Source organism: Euprymna scolopes, chromosome 36, assembly GCF_053919585.1.
Source record: "Euprymna scolopes isolate OS-2025 chromosome 36, ASM5391958v1, whole genome shotgun sequence".
Classification (NCBI taxonomy): domain Eukaryota; kingdom Metazoa; phylum Mollusca; class Cephalopoda; order Sepiida; family Sepiolidae; genus Euprymna; species Euprymna scolopes.
Window position 1 is genome coordinate 34,720,863 of NC_136517.1, and position 20,000 is coordinate 34,740,862.

Below are 20,000 nucleotides of genomic sequence, written 5' to 3' on the forward strand. Positions count from 1 at the left end.
AAGCAGTTAAAGCCCATGAGCTCAAAAATGACTTCCATCTCCATAGGACATTTTTAATAGACAAATGCCTGAGAGAGTATCTGTACACAGATGATGTTACAGAGTCTTAGCTTTGTACGACAGCTAAGTCTCTCTCTCGGTTCAAAATGTTGGGATCCAGCAACAAGCAAGAGCAACATAGCCAGCAACAAGTTAAACTGCTGACCAGCTTAATGCGGGTACTGGTCTCCCGCTTTATGGTTTTTTAAATCAGAGATTTGCTTCTCCTAGAAAGGTTGCCTTCACCACGGCTTACGGGAGCCCTCTTCACCCCAACACATACATACATATACACAAACACACACGGTGCTAGTTGGCCGTTGACCCAGAAAAAGTGTTCATTCGCCCTTTGCAAGGTCTTGTTTTTAATCCTTCAGTGAGACTAGCCACCCTCCTCACCAAACAAGTCTATTGGCGGAGCCAGTTTAGTCGCCGGTGACCCGACCATGAGGCAGGTAGTATTGGGTTACATGGTAACAGTAGCATATAGCATGACCTGACATATACATACACATACATATATACACAAGCATACATATATATATATACATATATACATTAACATATACACAAGCATACATATATATATACATACACATACATATATACACAAGCATACATATATATACATACATATATATATACATATACACAAGCATATATATATGCATACCTATACATACATACATATATATATATATATATATATATATATATATATGATTCTTGCAACGTCTTGTCAGACGAGTGCAACTTCCTCCATCACAAAAGTCGATGTGTCCGAAGATGACTTTTCAGTCCCGCCGTGTGTGGATGACTATAAATAAATAACTTACTAACTATATATATATATATATATATATATATATATATATATATATATATATATATATATATATATAAGTGAACGTGTTTGTGTATCTGTCTTTCTGCGTGTCTCTGTGTGTACATTTCCCTACGCAATAACACTGTCAATTTTAAGTCTACAGACTCGAAATTTGATATACAGGGTACTGAGATTTGGGGAAATCGATGTGATCGGTTTTCGGCCAGAAGTTTGGTGATTAAGGGATCAAAGTTACATCGATTTGACCTTTGAGAACTTTACCGAACTCCTCCTACAATTTTGGGTCTAAACACTTGAAATTTAAATATAGGTTCCTGGGACTTAATAACTGAATTTGAGCCCAAAACAATAAATTTTAAGGGGTAATAATAGGGGTCAAAGTTTAAAAAATTGATCTTTTTTTTTTTTTTTTGCTCAACATACACCTCCAAATACCCGGGCAACGCCGGGCCCCAAGGCTAGTATATATATATATATATATATATATATATATATATATATATATATATATATATATATATATATATATATATTTATTTATTTGTTATTGTTGTTTTTTCAAGCGATACATACGGTTAATATTGGCTCCGCCTCGAAGCTCATTTTTTTATTTACTTAGAAAGTCGCCCTTTTTAATTTGTTTGGACGTATATAACATTTTTATTTATTTATTATTTTTAAAACAGTATATATATATATATATATATATATATATATATATATATATATATATATATATGTGTGTGTGTGTGTGTGTGTGTATGAATATATATATATATATACATATACATATATATGCACATACACACTACACACGCGCATATATATATATATATATATATATATATATATATATATATATATAAAATATATTTTAGTCATCGACATACAGACCTGTTTCGTTGTTTCACAACTCATCAGTGCCGCTAGACTAACACCTCTCCCAAGCCGAGGATCGAACCTAGAACCGTCGTGATGACAGTCGGCATATATATATATAATTAATCATGTCAACAGATTTCACGCTATGATCGATTTATCAGGTGTATATATTTATCACCTCTCCAAGAGCCTCTATATAAAGTCAGGTACCGTTTTGAATAACCAGCATACCAGAGCCCCCTTAAAAATCCTGAGCAGCCCTGTCAATCAGGCTTATTGTGTGTGTGTATGTGTGTGTGTGTGTGTGTGTGTGTGTGTGTGTGTGTGTGTGTGTGTGTGTGTGTGTGTGTGTGTGTGTGAAGATAGATAAATAGAGTCATATCAACAAACTTGTTAGACAGTGGAATAGATATGCAGATATTAACTCATATGAAAAGATTAAGAGATAGATGAGCGCATATATTATGTGTGTATGTGCGTGAGTGTATGTGTATAAGAAAGAGATTCTATAACAAACACTACATACAGATGAATGTAATGTTTACATATATCTCTCTATATTAGCATATACAGTCATATATATGTGAAAATAGATTGACAGATAGATAAATATATAGTGAGTATGTGTGTGTGTGTGTGTGTGTGTGTGTGTGTGTGTGTGTGTGTGAGAGAGAGAGAGAGAGAGAGTGACAAATTCTTGGAGACATGCACATTTATATAAAAAAAATACAGTTGAAATTATATTCATCCACAGATAGCGGTTTCGTCGTTTGACGACTCATCAAATAATATATATATATATATATATATATATATATATATATATATATATATATATATATATATATATATAAGTATCGGCTGAAGAGAGCTTGATATGGGTGTTTAAAACGGTCTCCTATAATCAGGTTTGAAACTAACGGTACCGATAACTTATCTCATCTAAACTTTCTGTAAATAAAAATATAAATAATACGCTCTGTTTTTCGGATTTTTTTCTTATAATAGAGCACTCTGCTGGAATCCTTTTTTCCAAAAAAAATATTACTAAATACACACACACACACACACACACACACATATATATATATATATATATATATATATATATAAATATATATATATATATATATATATATATATATATATATATATATATATATATAGTGGAAGAGAAGGAAGAGAGACAGACAGAGAGACAGACAGACAGGCAGAAACGGGATAGGATAGGTTGATTGAACAGAGCGCGATATATAAATATACAGAAAGAGAAAGAGATGGTGAGAGAGGGAAAAGATATAGTGAGAGCTAGAAAAGAGAAAGAAAGAAAAGTGCACAAATAGGAAAATGGAGCGAGAGAGAGAGAGAGAGAGAGAGAGAGAGGGGGGGGGCTCTTGACAGACTGACAGGACTCCTAACTTATTTTTCAACTTTCTAAACCACTTTTTTGTAATCAAACTTTCAAAAAACAAGGTAGAAGTTTTAAATGATAAACTTTTTTTTTATTTTTATTTTCTTCCTCCCACCAAAAGATTTGAAATATCGACTTCATTCTCTTCCAACCCACAATCTTTCACTTTATCTAATAATGACGTAACAGTCACGTGGCGCCAGTGGACCAATCGACGGCGCCAAACGGTGCACGCGCGTGTGCGTGGCGGGCGGAGATTTAAAGTAAAATAAAAAAACGAAAATACAAAAAAAAAAAAAAAAAAGTAGGTGTCGAGACTGAACAACCGTGAATGTCTTTTCCGGAGGCCGACTTTGGTAGAGACCAGAACCGCTTGACAAGTCGAGCCGGACGCACGGATATGACGGAAACTACAGAATTCCTTTAAAAACAAACATATATATATATATATATATATATATAAAAAAAAGATGAAATGTGACTTTTAAATTTTGACAAATATTTTTTTTTTTAAATTAAAATAAGGGATTTTTTAAATATAATTTTCATTGACATTAAGCAAGTTTCTACCTTAATTTTTTTTTTTTTTTTTCATTTTCTTGAGTTGAAAAAAAAAAGGGTCGGCGAAAATAAATAAATCCAAGAGTCATCACAGAAAGACGATATTGTCGCAGCAACTTATATAATTTTCATTTCAGTCCCAAGAATCAACGGAGCCTCTGTAGGGCCGTAGGGGTGTCTATGCGGAAGCTATAGCAAATTAAAAAAAAAAAAAAAAAAGAAAAAAAGTTACGTAATCAGCTTCCGCACCGCTTCTGAACTTTGCGTTCAAAGTTAAAGACGAGCAGATAGACTTTTGTTACTTCGAAGTTTCCCAAGACTTGAGAGTATTCAATCCGTAGCAGCAAGGAAGATATATTGATGCATAACTTTCTGGGAGTCATTAATGAAAAAGATCGAACTCGTTACGCCAAATCCATGTCTATGACCGCCCCCTCCTCACACACACACTTTCACGCATCAACTTATTTTGATAAATAAGGAAAACTCTAAGAGGACTTGGAACTTTTTTTTTGTTAACTTACTGTCGACTTTATCAAATGTCGGATCGGATCACAGCTTCCGTAAGACAACCATTCTTGCTCCCTTCTTAACTCTCTGTCTATCTAACGCAACATTCCCTCTCCCTCTCTATCTATCTATCTATCTATCTATCTTTACCTAATTTTCTTTCTCCTTCTCGCTGCCTAACAAACCACTACGACACACTGAGCATATCACGTTCACAAATTTCTTCCTTTGATTCTGCCTATCTCTTATTTACTTTAGCTTCTATCCATAGCACGGTATCACGTTTTTTTTTATTTACATAACCCCCCCTCTCTACATTAACTTTACTTTCTCTCTCACTCTCTCTCTTTACACTCACCCCTCGGTAATTCGATTTTGTCAGGAAGTGCGCTTACTTCCCTTCTTTCTCTCTCTTGTGCGCGTAACTAAAACATCTCCCACCATCTATCTGTTTATTCTATCCCTCTTTTTAAAGCTTACATCCCTCCCTAATCAGCTATTATACGCTCTATCATCACCTTTGCTCTATTTACCTTTACCCTTTCTCTAAAATTGCCGTAAGTCCCCACCTCTCACTGTCCCATTTCTCTTCTCAGTCTTTAAAAAACAAAAACAAAATCAGTCACTCTCTTTATCCCTCTCTATTTGCATGAGAAGCATTTCTCACCCCCCTCTTTATTCTATTAGTAACCTGCCGTTGGCTACGACGGGGAAAAAAAATCTTCCTCCCTCTCCTTTTATCGGAATACCTAGGAGAGGGGCTGTGTAAGTGCTTAATATTGTTATTCCCCCTCTCTCTTTTTTGTACTACGTATTAAGTAAGTAAGCACCCATGTGCTAAACACATTATCGCACGAGTCAACAGAGCTCCATCAAGAAGACGAAAGGACGAAGCCGAGATAGCCATACAGGCCGGCTATCCCGTCATAAAGAAGCTTCCGTATTTTTATACAACTATCTACACTGGACCTTATACTTGTTGAAGTCAACACCGGAGTTCTAAATGAATCAAAAAAACAGAAATCATGTCTATTTATGATCCGCGCGGACTTCTACTATGGTGATATATCACCAACATCAACCGGGCTTTTAAGAAAGACGCAACTAATCGTTATTTTAGCACGATTACTACTGCAAAAAGAAAAGACCCATACAGACTTGCTTAAAACCCTTTGGCATGAGGGTTTATTTAGCTCGACAAAACCCTTGCATTGTCGCCTAGCACGACTTGTAGACGGGGTTTTGCACTCTAGAGCCTCTCCTTCTCTTACAAAACAAAAAAAAACAACTTATTTATATATACATATATTTACGCGCATGCATGTATATATAATATATATATATATATATATATATATAAATATACGATAGTAGAATTTTTACTATATTCCTAAATCAATTTCATTTAGTTCGAATTTATACTCTGACACCGCCACCCTTTCGGCCTCCCACTACGCTTATGAGCAATACTCTTCCCGCCACTACTAGATTCCTCTTACTCTAGCACAAAACGCTACTCCCACTGCTTCCTTTCCTTTTTTTTTTTTTTTAAATAAATACAAACCCTATACATATATATATAAATTCATCTGTATACTTATATCCGCATTTTGATATATCTATATTATTGTTTTGAATTTTAATCGGGAACCTGGCGCCCCCTTGTTCGATCCCAACGTTGCTCGTATCTCATAGTTTCAGTGTGTTTCTCTCCAACTACCGTGCAAAACTTTGCTCTGGCTGCTCCTCCAGTTCTTTGCTTGACTATTTGGCCTCTTTTTTTTTTTTTTTTTTCTCCTCCTACCATCATTACGCGCCTTTCTCTCACTGCTTCTCGAACTCCTGCCACGGTTGCCTACTCTACTCCTCCCGTGACCCGCCGAGTTTCCTAACTCCTACTGACAACATCCAACATGGCGGCGACGCTGGCACGTACGGGTCGCCCCTTGTTGGTGTTGGTGTTTCTCTTGTTATTTGAGCGGGCTTCACCGACCCACGGGAACCCCTCATACCCAAGATCGAACCCGGACATATCGCCGAACAAGACTGGACGGGCAAAAGTCTCTAGCCCGATACGAGTGATTTCCAATGACCAATGTCCGACAGTCTGCTCCTGTCTCGGATCTATGGTCGACTGTAGCGAAAAGGGCCTGACACGGGTGCCACCCGATCTACCTTCTTGGGTTGTCATGTTGTAAGTACTGTTTTATTTACACCCGTTTTCAACGTCTATCGTTTCTTTGTTGTTTATTGTGTCGTCTACATTTTTTAAAATGTTTAAACTTGAATTAAAAACTGATTTTTTTACAGTCTTTAAGCATGGGTCCCCCTCTTTAAAAAAAAGACAAAAAAATAACTGTTCATGCAGTACACATAAAAAAAAAAAACAATCTTTTCCCGTCCGATATGATTTTTTTAACGAAAAAGACTTATTTAAATTGTTTATGTATGTGTGTATTATATATATATCGTTTATTTATTTACTAATCTTTTATTGGGCTTTATTTTACATTTTATTAATGTAATAATGAGCTTTTTTTTCCGTGGAGAATCTGATTAGCGAATAATAAACATGTCCGATGCGAAGATTCGTATTTTTCCCCCCTTTACGGTATAATAAATGCGACATTACTACAAAAAGAAGAAAAAATGAAATTAAAAAAACGATAACTATTTTTTTTTTAATGTCAGAGGTTAATATTCAAATTATAACTGTTTTTTATAAATGTTATCTTTGTTTAATCTTGTAACTTATTTTATTAAAATATTTGTAAACATCTGAAACACTCATCATACGTCTTTCACCATTTCAATTTTTTTTTTTTCAACGAGTTGATCTCTCATTTAAAAAACAAATTTCTTTATTTGAATCTTATTAAAAATTAGTGTTTTTCTTCTTCTTAATTTAATAAATATTTTAAATATATTTGTAATTTAAATATTGTACCTATTTACTATGCCTCCCCACGGGACAGAGTTAGACACCAGGGTCGTTTTTTAACATGGAGAAAAGGTACAAAAATAAAAATTGTCTCAGTCGTGAAGGATTTCTCCTCCACCGAGAGAGAACAAGAAATAGAAGTGCAGCAATCTGAAGAACAAAAACTACACTTTGATCTTGTCCCGAAGGCCAAGTACAATTCTTATTTAAAAATAAATTTATTTATTAACTCGACCTTCTCTAAAAGATTAGATGTTATAAAAATTATTGACATGTTTCTATTTATATAATTCGAATCTGGTTATTAACTAGAGTTCGGAGTTATTTATCGTATCTAATTGATCTTTGGTTTGATAAAATAATTTATTAATTGGAATAGACTTTCTCTGAAAAAAATCTAAAATATCACTGTTTATTTTTGTTATGTAATTTAAATATGTAAACATCCTATGTTAACATTCAGTTGATTTTTCATTTAAAAATTCATTTATTAATTTAAGCGCCAGCCTCTGTCCCATCGACGAAACGTTGCATCCCTCTGCCTATTCTACAAGTATTTTAATGATGAATGCTCTAGCGAACTGCAAGCACTTGTGCCCCCACGACGTGGACACCCTCGACGGACCCGACAGGCTGCAAAATCCCACCCCCACTCTGTAGAGATCCCAGATCCCTAGATGTAAAAGATCTTTCTACTCCAGTAGTTTCTTCCCCAGAACCGCTAGACTTTGGAATTCCATTCCAGGTCCCTGCTTCCCCAACTCTACTGACGTGCAGAAGTTCAAGTGCAACGTGAACTGACATCTTGCTGCCCAAATCCCTACATCCAGTAGTTGTTGCCCCTGATAGTGGCCAAAGTGGCAATTTGTCTTGTTTAGGGTGAAAATGTAATAAAAAAAAAAAAATAATTAAAATGAAACTCTCTCAAAAATTGACTTCAGTTAAGAATTATATTTGTTACATCTTTTTAATTTTTTTTATTTGTTCATATAATCTCATCTTTTTTGCTGAAATTCCTTTTCTTTAATCAGCATTGTTGAATGAAACGCAATGTTGTGTATTGATCTTGTATTTCAAAGAATAAAATCAATATATTAAAAATACAGCTGATATTTTTAAATGTTGAAACATAAAATTAAAAAAAGGAAATAATCGATTTTGATATTCAATTATTTTTCATTAAATAAATAATACTTATACAGAATAATACGAACCGTGCTATTTTTGAATTAATTTCATCTTTTATTAAATTATGTGAACGTATAGAATAGTTATTTTAATAACCAAAAAAAAAAAATATTCCATGTTAAAAATGTATTTCTGAATGTTATTTCGGGACGGTCCGTATTCTACATCAGTAGGTATTAAATTATTATTTTCGATGTATTTGTTAATATTTGTTGCATATTTACTTTTTACTGGGTTTTATAGCGTTTCATTGTTTCAAATAAAAAAGTTTTGGATCATAAAAATTTTGATTTGAAAAACCGGGTTTACCAACATGTAAACAAACGTTTTATGTGAGCTGTTAATTATTTTTCGTTTGTTTTTTTTTCTTCTCTTTAAAAAAAAAAAACAAAAAAAAAACTGGGCACGTGACAAGATAATTTGAGTCGAGATTTGGTGATTCGTAAATAAATTCGCGAATTCTTTTTATAGAAATTGAGAATTGACATGTTACTTACTTCTCAATCTTTCCTGATTGAATTCTTTGTTTTTAGCTTTAAATTATTTATTTATTTATTTATACACTGAATAATATTACATAGATAAACGTGTATGAGTGTTCAAAAAGTTTTGTGTAGTAAGTTTTATTTGTTTTTGTTTTTTTGTTGTTTTTTTTTTTACTAACTTCCTTTGCCCCCCTCCCCTATCGTCTCTCCGCTTTTTTTCTCCTGGGGTACAAATTTAGGGCACCTTGTTACTTACTATCCGTCTTTGCTTACTCTTGCTTTCTCTGAGTGTAAAAAAAGGGGGCTTCTATAAATAAATATAAAATTCTCTAATCTCTATATGTGTAAGTTAAAAAAAAATAAAATCAATCATAAATTGAAAGTTAGATAGGTATCTGAATATATATATATATATATATATATATATATATATATATATATTGACCCGATTAAATCTCGGCAAATAATGTTTGAGAAGCAGTTTTTCTCCTTCTGTTTTGACTTGTCGTTCTTTTCCTCTCTCCCTGTAGAGTCCATATAAGTAAAAAAAAAAAGTTCTTTTGTTTTTTAACCTACATACCGTTGTAAACTCATATTTTTTGTCATATATTTGACACTTTTAAAAATATCATGGCACAAAATTCACGTATTTTATCACTTACTGCTAAATAAATTAAAGTCTTGTTTTTTCTCTCTCTCTCTCTCTCTCTCTCTCTCTCTCTCTCTCTCTCTCTCTCTCTCTCTGAGATTTACGCTGGCCTATGCGAGAGTGGAATATAGTTTTTCTGTTCGATCTGAGATCATCCTCCCAGGCATTAGCTCCTCTTGCGGGAATTGGTTTGTTCCCGGTCGCCTGAAACGCCCTCCCAATCGGAGAATGCCGATGGAACAAACTTCTAGAGTGGTTATTTATTTGTTTTCCACGAAACAAAATGTGACACAAGATCGGTTTAATGTAGGAGATAACCAGCTCCCTTCAAAAGGAGCATTCTGCAAAAATAAAATTGCTTTAGTATAGAAAGGTTTCCCCCTCCATCGACGAAGGACAATTAATTTGAGTGCAGCAGCACTCTGCAGCAGTGCTGCAGCAACCAAGCAGACACCACACTTCAGTGACCAGCCCACAGTGGCCCCAGTGCCCCAGCCCCACTGCAAGTACCATGTGTCGCTGTTTCGGGAGAGGAGGGATCCATGTCGTAATAGAAGGATCTCTCCCCACGAACTCGAAGTTAGATTAACAAATTTTTGAATGATGTTCAGATCCCCCCCCCCAAAAAAAAACTAAAGATGGGAGAGAAAAATAATGAAAATTGTTCCGATCGAAGATTTCTCCTGATTCGACCGAGAAAAAAACAGATACCGATTTTGATCTTAGTTGGAAGATAAGAGAATTAATAAAATTTAGGTCTAAATAAAATAATTTTGGTTCATTCAACATTGTACTTTGGGTGGGGATATAAAAGGCCTAATTTAACTGCTTCACCGTGAGGGCAAACTTACAAAATCGTTTAGGGAGTGGGGGGGGGGGGCAGCTCCTTAAAAAAAGGGCACACTGGACAATTTATTTGGATGAGGGAGAAAAGATGTTTTTTCGCCCTTCTCTACTAAAATAATCAGTAAAAATCTATTTAATATAAGTATTGGATCTTGTCACAGGTGTCTAGTTTTTATTTATATTTTTATTGTGAAATCGCGGTTTTTCTTTTTATGTATTTGTTCATCAATTAAGAAAAAATAAATCAGATTTAGCGAAATTATTGTTCCTTTTGCGCGCGCACGTGTACTTAGGTATTGCAGGATTTTTTAGGGTGAGATGGGCCCGGATGGGGGGGGGTTATACCTTCAATAAATGAAACGAATCTCATTTATTTAAAAAGGTCTTAAATTTATTTCTTAACACACGTAAACCTAGACTAGATCTCTAATTTCGTACAAACCGGTGTCAGTCAGAAAAAAAATACATACCACACCAACACCACGGCACACCGTAGCTACAATTATTGATCTTGCGTAACAGAACCATTCTTTCGTGTTAGTTCGTGTTTAGTTTTTGTATTTGGTTATGTTGTTTTTGTTTTTTTTTGTTTTTTCTTCAACGTTTTCTGCTTTTGAAATAAATAAAATACCCGTTCGAGGACGTGTAACAAACATTAATACTTCGAACACTTATGGCCCTTTACGAAGATGAAACTCTACCAAACCTTATGTCTAGAATCCTTATTCTAATTTTGATCAAAATTCATTAGCTACATGATTTCGATTCTAGAAAATATGTAAAATTTAAAGTATAAGGGGTCTTAAGAAGAAATTGAAATTCGGGAAATCTTGTTTAATTTGTGTCATGATTATGGATCAAATTCCATGCAAATCTCGCAATTTTCAGATGTCAGTTTGTACATATATCCACCCCCCCTTTAAAATACTCCAAATAAAGTAATTTTTTTTAATTTTATTTATTTTTTTTTTTTGCTAGGAAGTCACCACTAATCAAGACCTAGAGGCCACTCGAGGATAAGGGTTAATGTGTGTATTGTAGTTATTGGGACAGTTGCGTAATAATCGTTTGTAAATTAGATTATTTACGAGAACGGCTGTTACGTTAGATTTGAAGATAATGATATTGTAGTCAGCTGGAAAGCAGACCAGCGGAACAGTTCCACAGGCGGGCAGTTCTAGGTAAGAAGCTCTGTTCATGAAATCCATGTTTAGATTTAGGCGACGATAGGGACTGAGGGAATTTTTTGGTTAGACGAATGTTTTTTGTGAAGGATTTGCCAGGGTTGGGGATGGGGCATAGATTGGAGATCAGTCGAACATTTGCCATGAAAATAACGATAGATCAGCGACAAGCTTGCAACGTCTACCTATTAACATTTTATAAAAGTCGAAATATGTCAGTTTCCCTGTAGAGATTCCCCCTCTTTATCCCCTTTTGCATAGGGCTTGTGTCGAGCAGTTGCATTCCAAAATTCATAATGATCTGTAAATTAATTTAAAACTTATAAAGATGTATGATCGGCGCGAACGAAGACCCCACAATATTTTTGCATCCGTTTAATCAAAATGAAATGTACATACTCAAATACCTTAAGTACAACCCATCTCCTAAAACCTAAAAAGAATTTTACAAACAGCCAGACAGAACCTGCAACTTTTTATATAATATACTAACTGCATTTACCCGGCGTTGTCCGGATGCAGAGTCTGAAAGAAAATAATTCAAAATTCAATTTAATGTTATCAAAAAAATATTTAAAAAATTAGGATAAAAAAAAACAAATCGTTTTAATTTTCCTGTATTTACTTTTTGTTATAAATAAATATTCAGTTAAAAAAAAAGGTCTCCAGTCCATTAGGTCCCGTACTATCAACCAAACACTCATTGCCACCCCCTGCGCCCGTTTTTCAAGTACTTTAATGTAATGTGCGCAGATGAACAAGTAGCACGTGTGTCTCTTCGACGTACATACCCCCAACAAATTCGTCTAGCGGCAGAATCCCACTCCTTCACTGTAGAAGTCCCTAGATGCTGGAAAGCCTTCTGTTCTAATAGCTATTTATTCTTGGCCTACTAGATTTTGGAATTCCCTCCCCGCTTCCATGGCTGTACTAACATACAGAAGTTTAAATGTAATGTGAATAGTCATCTAGTTCATCTTACATAGTCCCCTGTAGACATGACCCTTTTACATCCAAATGGTAATATGCCTTGTTTAAGTTGAACAAGGGGTTAAAAAAAGCAAATAGAATAAAAACAAGTAAACCAATACTTATTTATCGAAGTTACTTATCGACGAGAAACACAATCCTAGTTTTATTACTACAGCGTAGCATCTAATTGAACCAACAATTCCTATGGACGATCAAAAGAATTGTCAACTTCAACTAATGGTTTTCTTTTTTAATCCAATGTAATGGATTAGGATTGTATATTATCGTCATATATTTACAACTCGTTTTTAAAGACCTTAATTTTATGAGATTTAGACTTAGTGGTTAAGAAGATTAAAATATTAATTAATCATATAAAGAGTTTAACTTTATAAGACCCCCCCCCTCAAAAAAAAAAAAAACGAGGGAATTCGTTTTAGAATTACTAATATAAAGCAGTAAATACGTTACAGCTAATTTTTTTTTTTTTTTTTCCTTAGTTTAAAACTCGAATTCTTGAAGAAATGTAACTTGAATTGGCAATAACTCATATTACCTCATTGGAGCCATTGTTCGTGATACTTAATTGGAAATAGATAGTGGCAGCCGATTTAACATCCCTGCTGAAAAAAGGTTCACGAGTTGTTTCAATATTGTCTTAAAATATAATAAATGAGAATATCCCTAAACTGATTCTTTTTTTTTTTTTTATACATGTTTATTTACTTTATGAAGTATCGATTATTTTATTTTTCAATTAAATTTTGTTTTAATTAAAAAAATTTGTTTTTATTTCATATTTTTAGAACTATTAGCATTCATTCATTCATTTTTAAATGAGTCTAAATATATTTAAAAATTTCTAAATAAGCATTAATTTGGGGAAAATTGCATGCGATACAATCATGAAAGTAAATATATAGTTTACGGATATTCTTTATTATATTTAAAAACTATATTGAAATGTGTATATATAAATATATTTAAAAAAGTGAAATAAACATATTTGGAAAAAACAAATGTATATACCATGCATAAGAGGAGAAAAGGGCCACTCAAGATTGGAACAAAAATAAAAATTGCCCCAGTCTATAAGAACTTCTACACTGACAGAAGATAGAATAGACTAAGTGTAGCATAAGAACAGATACTACACTTAGTATTATTTGTTTGCAAAAATATATAAATATAAAAAAATTACATTTTAAACAAAGCAAGCACAAGGCCAATCAAGTGTGAGGAAAATGGGTGTCGTTGGTCATTCTTTATCATAATTTAAAAAAATCTGTACGAATAAAACAGTATATAGTTGTATGTGTTTAAGCGACAAACTTTTCAACTATTGATCACATAATAGTGACATTAACAGGAAATAGTGATCATACACAAAAGGATGGTTTATAATTAATAAAATATTTGTTTGGATGAATAACTTGTACAGAAATATTATGTCAGCAAGTTGAAATGCAAACTATTTATTTCACATTGCCGACATATTGCTATTACTTTTTAACATGCGCAAATTCATTCATAGCTTGAAGTGGTTTAATTTTATATTTTTCTTATCTATGTGTTGATAAGCTCAAACAGTAGGGAGGTGGCTAGAGCGCTAACTGTTTTGGTTTTGATTCTAGCTGGGGGCACCCAAGTCATGTTTTTCTTTTTGTTCAAACTTTTGAAATGACTATATATATATATATATATATATATATATATATATATATATATATATATATAGTAAGTTATAAAATATATATGGCGATTAAGCTACACTGAATATTCCGCATTTCATCCACTCTAGGACTCTTCAGACATAAGCCTAAAGAGTCCTAGAGTGGATGAAACGCAGAATATTCAGTGTAGCTTAATCGCCATATATATTTTATAAATTACTAACTAGCTCTACCTACGTATTGAGCACTTTTGAAGTAAATACTTAAAGTTTACGCATAAATTATACTTTCATATATTAATTTTATGTGAGTAAATGAAGTAGTTATATATATATATAGAGAGAGAGAGAGAATTAGCTCTAATAATGAATACGAGATCTGCATGAATATATTTAAGCTTATTTTACGACCGGCAAGCCCCCCCCCCCCCCGGCTTGTTCAATAATAAATATTTTGTAGCCTTAAACAGAAACTGGGCCACTAGCCGCGTTTCAGTCCACAAGGACTAACAGTTTCAACGCCACAAACCAGGTTAAAATGCCTTTACATTTTCAACCAGCCTCTTTCAAGGGGAAAAATGAATCCTAATTAATCAAGCTGACCGTTTTTTCTTTTTCCTTTGCTTCTATCTTTTTTCTTTCGTTTTCTCCTATTTCCTCTCTTTCCACTTTCTTTTCCTCTTTCTTTTGTCTTTACCCTACACGTAGCTGGAATCATCAATCACCACCAAGCTGGGATTGAGTTAGTTTAACAATTGAATGAAAACATCTCCTCTCAGATTGGAAGATTAGTTCTGGTCAATTTTAACTTGCCGGTTCAGGCAATGTTCATATGAACACCTAATGTGGCACACAATGAGCCAATAACTGAATGATTTTTTTTTTTTTTTTTTTGGGGGGGGGGGGTAATTCTCTTCTCTATGATAAAGATCAATGTGTATTTATTTGTAATAAATATATGTATCTACTCCGATCCCGTTACACGGAAGTTATCATGTAAAACGTGTCATTTTTCTTGCCACCTGACAAAACCATTTCAATTGGAGAGGGGAAACGAGAAAGTAAATAGCAAGTCAGACAACCACATCAGATTTACTTTGATGTCTGAAATGAATTCGGAGAGAAAATTCTCCATTTTTTTTCATAGTGAAATATTTAACGGTGAGTGTTTCTTTTATCTTGCGGTTATCAAAAATGATAATTTATATATGAAAAATTAAATTGATGTAAATTCTATAATTTAATATGAATATTTTAGTAATATATTTAATGAAAGATGAGGAATAAAAGTTATAACTTTATTATATCATCAAAACAATAAGGAAATGCAAAGAGGAAAATTAAGAAAAAAAAAATAGAAACCTCTTTTAGGCCATGGTATTTTGAAGAAGGGCCAGAATTATACAAAATGCAAATATAGATAAAAACTGGCTTAGCAACAGTTAGATATGAAACGATAATGAAGGAATGGGATAATATGTTAAAAAATAGTTAAGAAAAATTAAAATTGGGTTTAATATGAGTAAATCGAACTCTTATATGTTGTATTTTTTTTATTTTTTTATAAAGTTGAGCGTTTAACAAGGGAAACCTCAAATACCAATATTTTTTTTTTTAATCTTTGGTATAACTCTACCTAGGATTGAACTCCGATCTACCGGCCCATTAACAAATACTAATTACTATGTGAAATCAGTCGATTTAATCATATAATTATTGCAATACAATTATCGACTATTATTGTCGCAATCGTTAAAACATCGTTAAAATTTAAAAAGTTTAATGTTCAATTTTTAGAAACGGGGTGGGGGTTAAAGAGCGGTCAGACAATCAATTTATTAGATGGAGAAATAATTTTAGATTTAAAAGACATTAACTTTTATGTTTAATTGATAGTACTTTGACAAAATGATGCAAGACAAAATCAGTATGGGACTGATATATAAAACAGCAGATGTATTTTTGTTTAAGCGATAAACTACTGGTCACATAACCCTGACATTAACAGGAAATAGTAAGCGTACACAAAGGATGGCTTATAATGAGTAAAATGTTTGTTTGGATGGATGAATAACTTGTACAGAAATATGTCAATAAGTTGAAATGCAAACTGTTCATTTCAACTTGCTGAGATATTTCTATTAGTTTTGCGCATGCGCAAATTCATTCATAGCTTGAAATGGTTTAATTTTAAATCTTTCTTAATTGTGTTGATAGCTCGAACAGTAGGGAATGCGGCTGGAGTGCTAAATTTTTTGGTTTTAGCTGATGCCACCCAAGTCCTTTTGAAATCGATACTAATATATATTACCAACGGCAAGATGCCCCCACTCGTTCAATAATAAATATTTTGTTGCCTTAAGTTGAAACTGGGCCTCTGGCCGTGTTTCAATCCACAAGGATTGTAACAATTTCAACGCCACAAAACAGGTTAAAATTTTCAGACAGTCCCTGTCAAGGGGTAAAAATGAATCCTAATTAATCAAGCTGACAGTTTTTTTATCTTCTCTTTCCTTTCCTTCTCTTTTTTTTTTTTTTTTTTTTTTTTTTTTGTCTGTTCCTCTTTTGCTTTCTTTTCCTTTTCTCTCCTCTCTTTCCTCCTGTTCCTTTTCTCTTTTCCTCCTTTCTCTCTCTTCGTATTCCTCTTCTTTCTCTCTCTCTCTCTCTCTCTCTCTCTCTCTCTCTCTCTCTCTCTCTCTCTCTCTCTCCTCTCTTTCTCTCCTTTTCCCGTCTTTCTCTCCCTTCTTCTTAGCCCTTAATATTGGAACTCTGCCCAGCACTGAGAAGAGGGAGGGAGAGATCCGTAAATCAAGACCTTTCCAGACCATTAATTTTTCATGGCTTTCAAATTGGCATTCTCTGCCTGTAGCAATGCAGAACAAAAGTATTTCGTCTTGTCCTGTAAATTCGGCATAAAAACACAGTCTGCTTCGCCATAAATCCATTGTTCACGCCACATTCTTTCACTTATGTCAACACAGCACAGCCATTACAGAGAACGACGAGCCTTTAATTCAAATGTGGTTGCAGCTTCTAAGTTTCCCTTAATTTTAATCAACTATATGGATTACTTTTGCACCCCCTTTTTTTTTGTTTTTGTTTTTTTATCAAAAGACATAAATAAAACTACCTTAACTTTTTGTTATCCATAGCTACCCGCTACTGATCGAGATGCAGTCATTTTAGTTTTTAATGTTATTTCTGTGCACATTTTTAAACTAAAGGTAGACAACTTTTATTCAATTTAAAATGGGGTGCCCCCTTGCTAGTAGAGCAATTCTTTTTTTCTATTTTACTTTGTACTTAGTTTATTTTAAAAGTTTACAAAAAAACAAAATATTTCCATGTTGCCACTGGATTGCTTCTCTACTGACTACAACAATGTGAATTACTTGTTATAATCTGTGCTCATGTCATCAAATTTTGTTCATTTCATTTATCATTTTGATTTTTCTCGTGATATTCATTGTCATTTAATTAACAATTTACCCATATCGTTAACTCTTATAGTGAATGCCTATATTCGATAATCCTGCAGTATAGTAATCAGCCGAGAAATGAAATTAAAAAAAAAAAAATCAGATTCCAACAAATAACTTTTACCAAACACATTAAGATTTAATTTTCTAGAGACTTGTATAACTTCATTGTTCTAAAACTGTTTAAGATTTTATTTTTAAATTACAATTCGTTTAAAGCGGTCTCTTTCGCTACATGAGAAATAAAATGGCTAATTGGTCCTTTAGTAGTTAATCAACACCCCCTCTTTTAAATATTTTCCGTGCTTCCATAACTAAACTTAAGAATAATGAATTCACAGATATATTTTACAATCAGTTTCCACATTTTTAAAGTATACAGATCGGTAAAAAAAATAAGCGTTAGTGTATTTAGTAAAACTTGGTTGTAATTTCGAGCATTTGTCAGTATAGACAACAAAAAAGTGGTTCAAAAAAAAAAAAAATATATATATATATATATATATAACCAATAAATGTTACCAAACGCAAGATAAGTCACTCTAACACCTACCTGGATAAGTATTTTGGGGATTTAACTGATTTTAATGCGTTTTTGGGTTCATAAGATTTAGAAAGGAAAATAAATCATGGCTGCCATAAGCCCCATATAAGAACCCTGAAAATCTGATATTAAACAAAATACTGTAATAAACATCAGTATTTTGTTTAAATTTCAACTCTGAACTATTATCGAGACTCTAAGATTACTTTTTTTTTTTTTTTTTTTTTTTATTACGTTTTCACCCCAAACAAGGCACGTTGCCACTTTGATGTAGGGGGCTACTATCAGGGACATAAGCTACAGGGGTACTATGTGGGGAGTTGGGCAGCAAGATGTCGGTTCATGTTACACTTGAACTTCTGCGTGTCGGTACGGTTGAGGAAACAGGATTCCGGAAGGGAATTTCAAAGTCTAGCAGTTCTGGGGAAGAAACTACTGGAGGAGAAGGCTCTCTTAGATCTAGGGATCTCAACTGTGAAGAGGTGGGATTTTGCTGTTTGTCGGGAGTATTTACGTCGAGGGGGTACAAGTGCTTGCAGTTCGTCGGAGCATTCACCGCTAAAGTACTTGTAGAACAGACAGAGGGATGCTACATATCGTCGATGGGACAGAGGCTGAAGCTTAGATGACAATTCAGGACCTATCAGGTTGGCGACTCTTTTTTAAACCTTGTCTAGGAGTGAGAGACTAGTAGCACCAGCCCAAATATGACAACAATACTCCATACTGTCTATAATGTCAACCACTTTTTCTTGTTCTAACTTAAGATTCGCCACTATTTGTGTTTCAAATTAAATAAACGCTTTAATATCAATTAAAACATAATAAAACTTGTCCAGATGAGAAGAATAACTTCTCTTGCCTTTCATAACATTTATTTATTTTTTTCTTTCGTTTTGTTGTATATACTGCAAAATGACTGTATTTTCTTTATTTTCGATTTCTCGGCTGTTAACTATACTGCAAGAATACCCTGACTCGATCTGTGTGTGGATTTGTTTATCCTTTAGTCAACATGCTTAACAGATCGATTTCTAAAGCAGTCGTTTAGAGTGATCTTGATCTAATCGTGTTTTATCTCGAACAACGAAAAAGGTGAATGTTCACATTGACGTATTTATCGCAGCGTTTGTTGCAGCTGCACTTTGGACCTGTTAAGTGCTGTTGCACGTTGTGCGCTTATCTCGTCATCTTGATCTTTAAGTTTTATTTGCCTCCCCTCCGAGAGGTTAGACACAAGATCAGGTGAGCTTTTGAAAAGCCAACACATGAGGTGAAATGCATTGCAAAAAAAAAAAAAAAGAAAAAAAAAAAGGAATTTATAACTTTCTTGCGCGATGAGTAAGTTTAGATTTTTTTTTTTTTTTTTTTTAAGAATTTATAACTAGTGATCAGCTTATCCCATCAACACTTTTGTGATGCGTGTTTCCTTTTTTTACTATCTGTACCTACCCGGCGTTGCCCGGTAGTCTATACTTTCATTTTTGTTTTGCTAAATAAATACCTCCTTCCCTCCCGAGCATTTTCTCTTAATTTATTGTAAGAAAATATTTACTTATTTGGAAGAATAAGTCAATGAAGCAATATATCTAATGTAAAAAAAAAAATAAAAAAAGTGGTTTTTGCAATAGAATCAATAGGGCGCTTTACAAAGTGTTCATATTTAAATACCATAAATAGTATCGAGTTTTTAATGACGAACTAGACCTGGTCTTGGCTTGGATCAAAGCATAGTATCTGTTCTGATACTACACGTCATCTTTTCTGTCCACAGTCAGTGAGAGGAGGAA

General features: G+C 33.5%; 1 protein-coding gene across 2 annotated transcripts in view; it reads left to right on the forward strand.

Moving 5' to 3' along the window:
• Nucleotides 1-6,023: 6,023 nt before the first annotated feature.
• Nucleotides 6,024-20,000, forward strand: part of LOC145260405 (uncharacterized) — a 258,651-nt gene continuing 244,674 nt past the window's right edge. For both annotated transcript variants that reach the window (XM_080118383.1, XM_080118382.1), the window contains exon 1: nucleotides 6,024-6,444. In XM_080118383.1, coding sequence (XP_079974509.1) covers nucleotides 6,164-6,444 — 281 coding nt within the window. In that variant the 5' untranslated portion in view covers nucleotides 6,024-6,163. The remainder of the gene's footprint in view (nucleotides 6,445-20,000) is intronic.